At 37.8% G+C, this 14039-nt stretch overlaps 1 protein-coding gene across 2 annotated transcripts in view; it reads right to left on the reverse strand.

The window, feature by feature from the left end:
• The window catches only part of MKRN3 (makorin ring finger protein 3), a 10650-nt gene extending 4450 nt beyond the window's left edge, over window positions 1-6200 (reverse strand). The window contains exon 1 of one of the 2 annotated variants that reach the window (XM_011958309.1): window positions 4498-5819. In XM_011958309.1, the coding sequence (XP_011813699.1) occupies window positions 4498-5699 (1202 nt within the window). In that variant the 5' untranslated portion in view covers window positions 5700-5819. Of the gene's footprint in view, window positions 1-3467 lie in introns of those variants that run through there. The other variant, XM_011958308.1, reaches the window with a different exon arrangement.
• Window positions 6201-14039: the final 7839 nt, after the last annotated feature.

Below are 14039 nucleotides of genomic sequence, written 5' to 3' on the forward strand. Positions count from 1 at the left end.
TTTTTTGTATTTTTAGTAGAGACAGGTTTCACTGTGTTAGCCCGGACGGTCTTGATCTCCTGACCTCGTGATCCACCCGCCTCAGCCTCCCAGAGTGCTGGGATTACAAGTGTGAACCACTGTGCCCAGACGGTAGTAGCTTATTTTCTTATATTGACCTCAGAGAATGTTGCCTGTACTACTTTTAATATCTAGATCTAATTGACAGTTTCACTGTACTCTATTTCACAATTATTTTTGTTATTGTTCCCTTAATATTGGAAAATGTGATATATATTTTCATGGCAAAAACTGACACGACTTAATTTACTTCTATGCACTAGTACTGGGTTATTTCCCATACATCCCTGTTCCCAGCCCTACCCTAACTCTATCCCACACTGAAGTTGTAGTTTAGCATTAGCTGTGGCAACAGAAACCATGCCTCCACGACGTTTGGAAAACTGTAGAATGGAAGAGCATATGGACATAGACTACGGACTGAAAATGTTTCCTTGTCAGTGAAATTCAGTGAATTCATTTAGTGACATTTAGTGACATGTGAGCCATGAGACAAAGTGATTTCCATATCTTCAAAGGGGAAGAATTACTAGGTAAATTTCTCTTAGTATATTTGCATGTGTGGATATCCATCAAATCGAGATACATGAAACCTAAGCAAACCTGACTTGTTTTAGGCTTTTTCAGTTGTAGCTGAAATGACACCATTTTTTGTAGATCCCAGGGCTGAATCCCTAAGTCCTCCTAGGGGCGAGGGCCAGCGCACACACTGCATCACTCACAGAGCAGACCTTTGTGTGGCAAAGGCTTCTTTGTTTCTGACTGCAGCAGGGGAGTGGTCAGATCGTGGGAAAGCCCTTGGTAACACTTCACCCAGACCTGGTGGCAGTAATACTTCTGTTATTTGACATTTTTCTAAATGAACTGATGAGGGAACAAGGAATCCCATATATTCTAAAAATGTCCCTTTGTTATTTTCCTCAGTTAGAAATCTGCCAAAAATATGTATTTCTTTTGTTTTATTTTAAGTAACTGAATAGCACATATTTAGTTTCAATTGAATAATTTTTGCTGAAAAAATACTTCATCTTTTTGAAATTATGAATGTGAGGGTAATATACCCCTTGCTTACCAAAATAATCATTAAATGATAATGTTACATTAATACAAGTTCCAAAGATTCTCAAAAAGAAAATCTTGGTGATTAATTTCTGTGCAATCACCTTTTCATGTCCAAAAATATGCACAAATCTCACATCTATATATATCACTAAAAAAAAAAAAAAAAAACCAACAAACCTATGTTTCGAGCTTTTTGTCCAGACTACATTTGATCCTCACAACAATCCTGCAAAAGTAGGTGGAACTGGACCCATTTCTCATATGAAGAAACTGAAGTACAGAAAATTTAAGTAACTTCCTTAGACTGTGAAACTGAATGGTTGGTAAGAAGCAGAGTCAGCATTCTAACTATCCTTTGTCTCCCAAACCACTTTATTTTCTACTAACCATTGTCCTACTATAAATCCTGAACTTTACGATTATCTGGCTCAAGATACTATTTGAATAAAAACATGGTATTTCACAATGCAGGGAAGTGTACATTTGGAGAAACTTTCCACAGCTCAGCTTAAAAACACCTCTCTGAAAGCTCTGCCACTACTGGGACTCATTTTTTGAGACTTTGGTGTTGGCACAGTCTTTGAGAATACACCATCTGGTCTCATTCTTTGGTTGTTTAGTTCATCTAATCTCTCTCCTGCACAACTGCAGGGCAGGGACCTCAGATGTTTGGAATTTGTTTGGAATCTGTCACTCACCTTGCATGCCAGTGATAGTCAGGCATCAAGGGTGTCCTGATTGGTGAATTCTTTCGCTAAGAGGAATCAAGAGGAAAGGAATATGGCAAAAGGTCCAGGCAAATAGGCTGAGGTACTTACTAGAACCAGGAGTCATGTAAGAAGGGAGAGGCAATGTAAAATTATAGGAGGCTGAGGCACACTCTGAAGCCGTGGACTAAAATCACTGAGCTGGCAGCCTATAGATAAAAGCCCCATGGCTCCTACGTTCTGTGGGAGCTTATTCATGTCCATCTTTGCTCCACTTGGCTGAAGCATCCATACTTAAAAAGGCTGTACTTGCGTCTCCAGCAGCTACACTCAGCTAGTCCACCTGCTCCTAGTGAACATGGGAAGTGCAACTGCTCTGGACATACACTGTTTGAGTTCCAGTCTTTGTTCCACTAATTCACAGCTATGGGTCATAAACTCTATGGGCAAAACCTTTAAATTCTCTATTATTTACCTCATCAGGATAATGAGAAAAATTATAGCAAGTACCACATTAGGTAGTTCTGACAAATTCATCCTTTTGCATGCAAATTACATGGTATAAAAACTCTTAAATGTGCCATATTTGTTGGACAGTCAGGACAGTGTGAATAACCTGGGACTCACGATTCAGACTCCTAGCATGTTTTTCAGCTACTTCAGCCAAGATAAGTGCATTTGCAGTTGATGCAGATCATAAGTTATGCAGGTAAGTCATTAAAATGGCATAATTATCTTTCACATTCATTTTTTCTTTGGTTGCTAAAAAGGTGTATTAAAATTGTCCACTAAGAGTCTGGAGTTAGGATTTTCTATTTTTATCAGTTGTGTATCTGATACAATGTTATTAAATGTATACAAAATTTGAATAGTTATATATTCCTGTGAATTACAATTTAATGTTTATGTATCATTCCTTTTTATCTCCAGCAAAGTGTTTATCCTTACCATAAACTTTGTCTACAATCAAGACAGTCACAGCACCTGTTTGGTTTTTTCCCATCTTACTACTTTGAATATTTCTGTATTTTTATGTTGTGTGTATTTTAAATAGGATGTTTCATTTTGATTGTAATGAAGTCTTATAGCCTTTGACTTTCAGTCTTTAAACTGCTTTCATTTAATCTAATTAAGTTGTATGTAAATTTTCTATATTACTCTTACACTTAGTTTTTAGTGCTTTCTATATTTTATTATCTTTCCATTATTTTATTCTCACTGGTTTTAGTATTTTTGTTCTATTTTCCCTTTTATAATCTTGTTACTTTTATGTTGAAATCTTTTGTCTAAAGCCCCTTGTTGGGAAAGTCTAGAGACTTTGTATGTCAAATACAAAGCACTGTGCCTCTGAGCCTAGGATTTGCTGTTACAAAGAATTATTGAGAAGGTGGCTAAACTGCATAGGAACACCGTTTCTGTTTTTATAGAGTGAGCTATTAATGCCATTGTAAGAATTACCAATATAGTGCTTTGTAAGTCCTCTAAGATCTGCATCTGTTACATTTGGCCAGACCCACTTGAACAGTCCTTTTCATTAGATGCTAATTACTGGCTTCTGTGCAAGGGACAGAATGATTATTCACACAACTCACATCCACACAACAGCCAATCCTGTTAGGCTTTGACCTTCAGCTTTCGGCTCTGTATTTACTTTATTACATAAACATAAATATTGTGATGTATATTCTTTTATATATATTTTCAAATACATAGCTCTTATACATATATATTATATATATATCATTCTTAAATATATTATTTCCAAATATAAATTATTTCATGTCAAGCTAAACAGGATAAAAACATGTAAACATATACACTTGGTTTTGGTCAAGTAAAACACAAAATCACAAGTTCATCACAGTTTAACAAGTGCACTTGAAGGGGAAGGAGGGAAAGAACAAACCGTAAACAAACAGATGAGCAGCTGCAAGACCCTGTGAGGGTCCATTTGTTAAGGCTATTATAGCACAAAGCTACTAGTTCAATTAAAACTTCTCCTTTCACTCTGCCACATTTACTCTTGAGGGTCTTCAAAATAAGTGTGGAAATTCAGTAAACACTACACTAGAACTGAGTTAATCCTGTTGAAAACAGAGATGACAAAAAAAAGCCATAAGCTGACATTAATATTAATTTCACCAAAACAGTAGTAACTTGAAGGACTTATTTTTTTTAACACAGATAATCACCATAATCCTAGGGGAAAAGATATGCAAAATAGACAAGAAAACAGAAGCACTGCCTCAACAGCCCCTGAAAGCAATAAGAGTGTCAACACAGGGAAAACAGGCAATAGCAGACGACAGAACCTCAGCAGACTAGACCACATGCCACAGCACGATGCTACAGATTCAAATTGAAATATTCTTCCAGCTCATAATGAAGCAAGTCCCACTGGTCCTCAGAGAAGGGTAACTCATCTCTCAGTGAAAGAAACCGCTTAAACAACAGACTGGCCAGCCGAAGCACGACAAGCTCCTTCTTACTGCTTTTATAGAGCATGTCGCCCTCTCCCATTCGCACAGGCTCCACAAGTTGATGCCAGTATGCGCCGAATGACCCACCACCTGGCCCAGGAGGCTCATCTCCCCAGCCCTCAGGGTATTCATGCTTGTAAAAGCATGTGTCTCCAAATGGGCAGTTACCCCTGCCTTCCGCAAAATACCTGCAGGCCTTGTTGCTCATTGCCTCCTTGTATTGCTGAATAAGTTTCTGCTTCTCTTCCTCCTCCTCCACCCAGAACTCACTGGGAATGACCAAGTCGGAGGTGACCCTGCACTGCGGGCAAGACTTGATGATCCTGTTATCAAACTGTCTGGCACTTCTCCACCTGCGGATACACCTAATACAGAAGGTATGGTTGCAATTGGAAAGAATGCCAAAGCGGCGGTCATTGGGGTTGGCTTTCTCATAGACAACCTCCATGCAGATGCCACACACCTTGTCCATACCACGCTGCACAGCAAACGAGAGTTCCATATCTTTCTCGTGTGCTTCAATGCAGGCCCTTATATGGTCTTCCCTCTGGGCAGCATCCATGGGGTGCAAGGCCTGCAGCCCACACATGTCGCATATGTCTCCATGGAGGAACATACAGCTCTCCCCACGAAAGCAAACTCCCCTGGAAGCATAATAGCAAAACCGCAACCCCCTGCCCACAGCCATCTGCTTCCTCTCAGTCTCTGAGCTCTGTGGAGGAGCCTCGGGGGCAGACGCAACCCAGCGGCCCCGGTAGGGCTGCCCTGGAACAAACTCAATGGCGTCCGCCCAGCTTTCTACACCCGCTCCTCCAGCAGCTCCACGGTCTGCATTGTCTCTCTCGGCTTCAAAGAAACCCCTTTCAGCAGCCGAGCCAATCACAGGCAAGGAAAGGGAGGATGCAGCCGGGGGGGCTTCCGCCACTTCCTGAGTCGGGGGCTCGATGTGCGCAGCCGTGCTAGGGCCTCCACCTGCAGAGGCCCCAGGCGGCGAAACGCTGCCCTCAGTGGCCATCTTCCGACCAGAAAGGTCGTGGGAATAGCGACAGTTCTCCCCCTCCTTGCACTGCCCATGTATATAATACCTGCAGATGATCTGCTTTGTCCAAATGCCGCTGCTTCGGCTTGGAAACGGATTGCGCCAGGCTCCTCCTCCTGAGGCTGGGGCAGGCCTCAGGCCTCCTGTGCGGAGGTGGGCAGGGACTGGAGCTACAGGGAAGGGGGCCCAGGCCACAGGCGCATGTGGCAGGGCTGAATCTGGAGCAGCAAATTCCCTGGAGGGCTCACAGACGGGAAGGTCCGGCCCAGACACACCCTCCCCTGCTGCCTCAGCACCTGCCTGGGCCCCGGCTGCCTCGTGGGCTTCTGAGGGAGCTGCAGGCTCTTCCATGGCAGCTTCTTCACCCCGAAATGGTGCCAGAACGTCTCCGGTATTTTTTCTTTATGGGCTTGAGGCCCGGAGTTTCGGCCACGCTCGGAGGCTTCTCTAGGGGAAGTGTGCATCTCTTTTCCTTCCCCCCCGGTTCTTGGCTCCCTGTGACTGTGTGTTCCTACCTACTTCCGGGCACAGGCAGCACGGCGGACACTTCCTGTGGGGGCAACGTACGTGCTGCGCTTGGATTTTACCGCAATTTTCCAATCTGACATATTTTTTGTTCACACAGGCAGGGACCAACCCAGCCCCTTTTGTCTGCCTTCTGCCTCTGTTTCGCTGTGTTCCGGCAGTCCCTTATTCCCTTCTCACACCGTTTCCTCAGGAGAATGAGGTTTTACTTTCATCTCTTTTGGTTTCGGTCATGCATGTCTTCGTTGTATTTTCGTATCTGTCTGCCTTAAAAAAATTAGAATTCAATACATTCTGAAACATTTCATGCATGAATTATATAAATCCTTTTTTGATTCACTCCATCTTATGTCCGTGTTTTTTTTTTCTTTTAATGCCCTGTCACTGCTGGAAGATTTTTTCGATTTGCTCTGTTGACAAAGCGTCGTTTCTTTTGGTCTTTGTTTTCTGGGATTTCTGAGGGCTTACGTTGGATACGCTTTTCACCAGCAAGGCATTAGCAGAGAGCGCTTCTGATCCGAGGCTAAGTTAGCACCTTTCAGATGTCTTTCTTTATTGTGATTACTATGCTCGTTTTCCCATTGTGTAGAAGCCCCAGACTTCAACCATTCCTGATGCTGGCTTAATAAGGCACTGTCCGCTGCATGACCCGGGCTTTTATTTTCTCTAGTGGTTTAATTCATGGCAGCCCTTTGTTTCTCTTCTTTTCTTTCAACCCCATTTGTGCTGTGTTGTGGCATACTATCCACAAAGGAATGGTCTTTAATTTCCATGTATAAGCGTTTTGTCATTTTTGCAGATACGTGTAGTGGATTAATCATTTTTTTGTATTCCTACTTTGCTGAGAGTACGTATCATGACCGCATACTGAATTCTGTCATGTAGTTTTGTATATTTTTTGAGATAATCTTGTTTTTCCCTTTATTCTCTTAATGTGATTATTTGCAGCTATGAGTTTCAAATATTTAACTGACCAATTTGTTTCTAATAAGCCCTTCTGTGTCATGATATATCATGTTATATATTATTGGATTTTTTTTTTCTGTTTCTTTGAGGAAATTTTGTTGCCTAAATTTGTAAAGTGGAAACATATCTGAGTATTTATAATCACCCAGGTCAACATATTAAATTATAATTAGGTAGGTAAAAGCAAAGAAAGCAGAATGAAGCAAATAATAAGGCCAAGAAAAGCAATGAAGAAAAACAAGTATTAAATAAGGGAAATAAATTAAGTAAAATCCTTTAAACAGCTTATTGAAGCCAGATAATTTCTGGTGAAACTTATCAAGGAAAAATGAAGAAGGCTCTAATAACCAATGTCAGTAATTTCAAATATGTTATCACTACATTAATAGTAGGCATTAAAAATCATTAGAGAATATCAGGAACAAAGTTAGGACATTAAACTTGAAAATTTACATGAAATAGTCATATTGCTAGAAACATCTATTAGTAAAAATGACAGGGGCAGAAATAAATGTGAATATGGATCTGTTACATCTGTAATTTAGATAATTATCTAAAAGGTTTCTAAAACTTTCCCTCTGAAATAAATCTAAAGGCAAAAAATCTGTATTTATTATTGCAAGTCCTAGCTAGTGTAATAGCAAAGAAATAAAAGATGTTATAACTGGAAATAAATTATTGATGGAATGCAACAGAAAATTAAGAATAATTTACAGATAAGCTATTAGCTTTAATAGGTACATTTAGCAAAGACACTGGACAGGAGTGCAATATACGAAAATCATTTTTATTTGTCATCAATAACATTGGAAGTAAACATTTAAAATTAATAACATTCATAACAACATTAGAAGTTAACTAACCTAGGAATTAAACTTATTAAGGCTGTACAATAAAATGAAAAGCATTTTAGCTTCAGAAGACCTAAATAAATTGTGGGATACTTCATAGTCTTTATAGTCGGTCAGTAGAAGGCTCAATGTTTTTAAAAGGTTGTCTTTTCCTAATTTGATAATTATTTGAAAATGGTGCTGATTATTCATCGTGAATGTAGGAAATGTTGGATTTGTCTTTTTCTCCTTTTGATAGTTACCGAGTTTTATATTTTGCATGCACGCTGTCCCAGGGTCTGCCTCACTTGAACTTTTTGAAATAAACTTTCTCTTTATCAGGATTTGACAGCCCCAGTGATATTTACAAGAAAAAGACTTGCAGCACAGCTCTCAGGCTTCTACGCCAAGCTCTCTACAAATTCACAAACAAAAGAATCCTGAATATAAAACTATTATTTGCTTAATTGTGATATGTTCCTAGCACTGCATCTATTATTTGCTTAACTGTGATATTTTCCCAGCACTGTATCTAAATCATAGTTGACCCTCTCTTCATACACCAGCATTGTCCAGAAGAACTTTCTGTGAACAATTTATATGTATATATGTATGCATGCTGTACAATACGAAAGCTACTAACCCCATGGGGTTCTTGGGCACTTGAAATGGGGCTAGAGTGACTGAGGAAATGAATGTCCATTTTAAAAATTATAAATTTAATTTAAATAGCCACATGGGGCTAGTAGTTACTGTATTGGAGTGAAGTTGTATATAGTGTTTGGCCATGTCATCTCCTAACACAAGGGAACTAAGAAGCAGAATGTTTCCTTACCTGCCCAAGGCTGTGCAGCTGGTGCCAGGCAGTGTTTGCTTCCAAATACCCACCTGTGTGGCTGCCATTCATGTTCATGTCTTACAGTCTGATAGTGACTTTATCTTTTAGTTTTATCATAACAATATTTCATATAAACTGTTATAAACTAATATTGTATCCCATGATTTTAAATACCATAAAAAATGAATAATAATTGAATAACTGGAAATAATTGGGCAGTGCATCTTGAGAAAAATAAACTAGTTCCCATCCTATCCAAATGTCTTCAGAGATCATTTTCTCTGACTGCCTTTGTCCATATTCCTGCCCTGATATACATATATATTTTTTTGAGCATCAATATTTTTACAATTCTCAGAAAGTACACATCTGGTCATTTGTCTGGTTATTTGGCTCAGCTGTGCCTTCTTTACTAACAAAGCACTGACAGCCTCAGAGGCTGGGACCTGGTTTTCTTGTGCATATAACAGCCTGCAGGGTAGCATGGGATCCCCTGGCCGGTCAGCATTTGGGGGTCCGAGTGGAATGAGTGGAAGGCTGGGCGATAGCAGAGCTGAAGTGAAGTCCGGGCAGCCTAAGAATATCCCAAGAGGAGGGAGACAAGTTCAGAAGTGGACTGCAGGATGGAGAGAAAGAAACTGCAAAATCCTGCAGTCTTTTATTCCAAACAGCTCAGGCATGCGCTGCCCAGCCCCGTATGGTTAACATGCCCGTATTTAAAGAACACACAATTAATTGCCTAAAAGCATTATCCTTCTCAGCACGCTCCTATCCTTCAGATCTAACGTTTAGGCACTGCCGGCTGCCAGCAGGGTCCGGGACCCGGCGGGGCTGGGCGCGCGGAGCAGAGCTGGGTGCAGCGCCGGCGCCAGCAGCTGCTAGGGCTGCGGAAATTAAATGCAAGTGTCCAGAATCAGGCATAGTGGGTTTAAATCCTGAATCCACCACTCACTATCTGAGACTTTCCCCTGTCACAAATTAGTTACCTTCTTTTATCCCATCTGACAAAGGGAATAATAACAGCAAGAATTATAGCGACTAGTTTGCTGTATTAATTAATTTATAATAATTCATTAATTCTTATAAAGTGATTGGAACGATGCCTGATCTTTAAGATACCTATACGTGTCTCTTCTATTTTAGAACCACCCAGAGAATCCTGTGACTGGAGTTTTTGCACAGCAGTAAGATTTCTATAGGGTCCCTGGGAATTACTGGCACAGGAGAGGTGGATGCATGAGTATTTATTGCCTTATATTGATAGACAAACTGATTTTTATTTTGAAATTTAAAGAGCCAGTTTTCTCCAACCCTTAGTTCAGAAGTTTAGAATAGACTTAGGTTGCACTTAAAGTTGTAGAATACCTTTGTGGAGGATTTCTTGTGCTTTCATCACTTGTGGTAGCCGTAGAATTCTCGCTGGAACAGCACTCCTTTAGCTCATTGTTGGCTGTTTTGAATAGACATCTGATCACCCTGAGTGAATAACTGGATAACAAGAAAGTTACTTTAAAATACCTTTAAATTTCAATATGAATCTAAAAAAGAGGTTTAAGTACTCCTACAACCACTTACAGATCATAAAAGATACTGCTTATAAACATTATACTGATTTATCTATATTGTAATCAAACACTGAAATTTTCACCAGATCTGTCTACAGATGTCAAAAATTCAACCACATTTATACTTTAATGTGGTTAACAGAATTTTGTCATATTGCTGTATTTTAAACATATAAAACATGCTTAATGTCCAATTTATAGCCAGATGAAATAACTTATCTTAAGCTAGTATTTTTATCCGGAACAAGGATAGAAACTGGTTACATACATGAAGTAGATGCTTAAAAGACAGGAAATAGTTACTGTGGTGAGTGCTCGGGGGAAAAAAAAAAACATGGCCTTAAGTAACCTAAATAACCTGTGGGTGGTAGAAGCAATCACAAAGAAAACTGGAAACTATTTTCAACTGAACTGCAATAAGTGATACGTGTATAACATGTTAAAACGCTTAGGTTGCACTTAAAGTCATGCTTAGAGGCAAAATTTACAGCCTTAAATGCATTCGCAAGAAAGGAAGAAGCTCCATTTCCAGAAGGGGGGAAAAAATGACAAAAAGAAGATAGGGCATGGGCAGAATGTCAAATGAAAATGATGTCCTATTTTCTCCTTTCGCTTCAGGAAGGGGTCCAGTGAGGTGCATCCCCATAGACGATGTGCCATTTGTACACTTAGATGTGCATGCTGAGGCCACAGGGAAAAAGGACAGAATTAACTGGAATTTGATACTTGGAGAATGAGCGATTTTCATTAAAAAAAAAAAAAAACAAATATTCACAATTTTACACGTTCCTTTCCTCCTCCAAAATGTTCAGGCAGTCAGTAAAGAAAATTGTACCATGGTACAATTGAACAATCATACCTGCATGACCAGCCAATGAAGTTCATGTCCTACGTAAAAGATTAGAAAGCGCATTAATATGTACGACCATGAGAGGGTGGATAGGTAATTGAACTGTTTTGTAATTGAATTGATAGGTAATGGAATTGATTTGTAATTGATAGGTAATTGAATTGATTTGTAATTGAATTGATAGATAATTCAATTGCACTGATTGAATAGCAGAGGGAAAAGACTACAGTAATGTAAAGATATTTATTCACTTATTAATGCTACTGACATAATTGATATATGTACAAACACTCTACTTTGTCATAGCAATATGACAAAATTCTGTTAACCACATTAAAGTATAAATGTAGTTGAATTCTTGACATCTGTAGAAAAGTATCCAGAAGATTGGTTGAAAATTTCAGTGTTTGAGTACAATATAGATAAATCCGTATAATGTTTATAAGCAGTATCTTTTATGATCTTAAAACAAAGTGGTTGTAGGAGTATTTACACCTCTTTTTAGAGTGTGCAATATATAAAAATTGAACATACTGAACTTAAAGCATGGCCCCATATGTTCCAGAGATTGAAATAATTCAGAATATGTTCTGACTCTTGATTGAAATGGAACCAGAAATCACAAAATATAAATAGAAAATAGATTATATATTTGGATATTAATAGCTATATTTCTAAATGACCCACGTGTCTAAGAAAAAATACAAAATAATTCAGAAAATATTCTAATTTGACTAATAATTAAGGTGCTATATATAAAAATCTGTGTGCTAGTTAAAAAGCAATGCTTTTTAGGGGAAATTTTATAGCTTACGATATATAATACATGTTTCTAATATGTAAGACATTAGAAAATGATGAATTCTGATTTCTTCTGATCTAATTATTCAATTCAAAAATTACAAAAAAGATAACACATTTAAACAAAATAAAATATATGAAGCAAATAAGAAAAATAACAGAATTTAATTTTTAAAGCCCAAACATATAGCCAGAAGAGTAGTCAGAGTTTAGTTCTTTAAAAAGATTCATATACAGGTATTAAAATACCACATGTATTCCCAAAATATTTACAACTATTATATATCAATTATTATTATGTGTCAATTTTTGAAAACAGTAAAACTGATAAACCTCTGGTGAGGTTCACTGAAGAAAAATGATGATTACTCAACTAAACAATATGAAGAATAAACAGTGATGACATCCTTAATATTCATACAGACTTTAATGAGATCATAGAAAGATACATACAACTTAGATCATTAATACGGAAATGTATTTGAAATGGTCACCTTTCTAGAAAACCCACAAATTGTGAAAAGTAAGACAAAAATAAATGGTAAAAATGAATAGCCCTCTAACTGTTAAAGGAAATTAATTACAATTATTAATTTTATTAAAATGAAAACTCTAGGACCAGATAGTTTCACAATAAATTCTATTACATTTTTAAGAAAGAACATTACAGATCTATGTTGCTCATAATCTTTGATGCAAATCTACAAAAGATTAAAAAATGCAAAGAAGGATTCATTCTAGTTATTAAAGGTAATTTAAATGTTTGAAAATCAGTAGTGTCAATAATCACATTAAGATATTATGTCAGGAGAGGTGGCTCAAGCTTGTAGTCCCAGCAGTTTGGGATACAAAGACGGGTGGATCACTTGAGGTCAGGAGTTGAAGGCAAGCCTGGCCAACATGTCAAAACCCTGTCTCTACTAAAAATACAAAAATTAGCTGCCGGGTGCCTGTAATTCCAGCTACTTGGGAGGCTGAGGCAGGAGAATTGCTTGAACCCAGGAGGTGGAGGTTGCAGTGAGCCAAGATTGCACCACAGCACTCCAGTCTTGGTGACAGAGCTAGACCCTGTCTCAAAAAAAAAAAAAAAAAAAAAGATATTAAATGAGAAAAGTCAAGTAATAAGGTCTCAAAATTCTATATTTTTCTGTTAAAATAATAGCTATTTATAAGAAAACTCTTAGGACACTAGGAATAGAATTTCCTTGTTCTTAAAAAAGGAATATTTTTCTCTAATAATCAGTGAAATTTTGGGAACTTCAAGATTGTTTTCAACTAAATGAAACAAAATATCAAGGATAATTTTGAAAAAAATAGGAGATCTATGATTCCTTTTGTCAACAAGTGCTTGTTGATATCAGCAACATGAAACTATGGTTTTTCAATCTTTTTCTTAATGCCCTCGTATGACACAAGGATAGGACACTACAGACCTTAAGATATGAATCAATACTATTAAGAAAAAATTGTCCTTAGCATTAGAAATTAAAATAATTATAATGAATTTAACCTTAGACATCATTGGTGTACAATATATAATTTTTAAAATTCATTAAATATTTTTCAAACAATGTCTTGATATATAATTGGCATACTATCATAAAATGTTTTAGATGCATACTTCAATGACTTTAATAGATTTATAGATTTTTGCAACCCTATTCACAATATAATTTTGGAATATTCTCACCCTCAGCCTTAGCCAAACTTTAATCTTTTTGCATCTTCATGAATCTGCCATTTATGAATACTTCTTATAAAGAGAATCATGTGATATGTGATCTCTTGTGTCGAATTCTTTCACTTTACATTTTGAGGTTCATTCTGTACATATCATTTACTTTGATTTTAGAATATTTCATTGTATGAATATACTACATATTGTTTCTCCTTTCAGGAGTTATTAGATATTTGGTTCTTTTCTTCACATTTTGGCTATTATGAATAGCACTGCTGTGGACATCCACATGAGCTTTTATGTGGCCATATGTTTTCCTTTTTGTGGGTACATACCCAGGAGTGGAATTGCAAGGAATTACATGTATAACATTCTGAGAAACTAAGTAGTTTCTTAATGTGGTCGCTGTATTCCATAGTTAAATTAGCAATACCTAAGAGCTCCATGTCATCCACAGTCTTGCTATTACTTGTCATCTTTAAAAAACTAATTTTGGGCCGGGCACGGTGTCTCATGCCTGTAATCCCAGCACTTTGGGAGGCCAAGGCAGGCGGATCATGAGGTCAGGAGATCAGACCATCCCGGCTAACACAGTGAAACCCTGTCTCTACTAAAAATACAAAAAAATTAGCCGGGCG

This window comes from Colobus angolensis, unplaced genomic scaffold, assembly GCF_000951035.1.
Source record: "Colobus angolensis palliatus isolate OR3802 unplaced genomic scaffold, Cang.pa_1.0 Scaffold467, whole genome shotgun sequence".
NCBI classification, from domain to species: Eukaryota; Metazoa; Chordata; class Mammalia; order Primates; family Cercopithecidae; genus Colobus; species Colobus angolensis.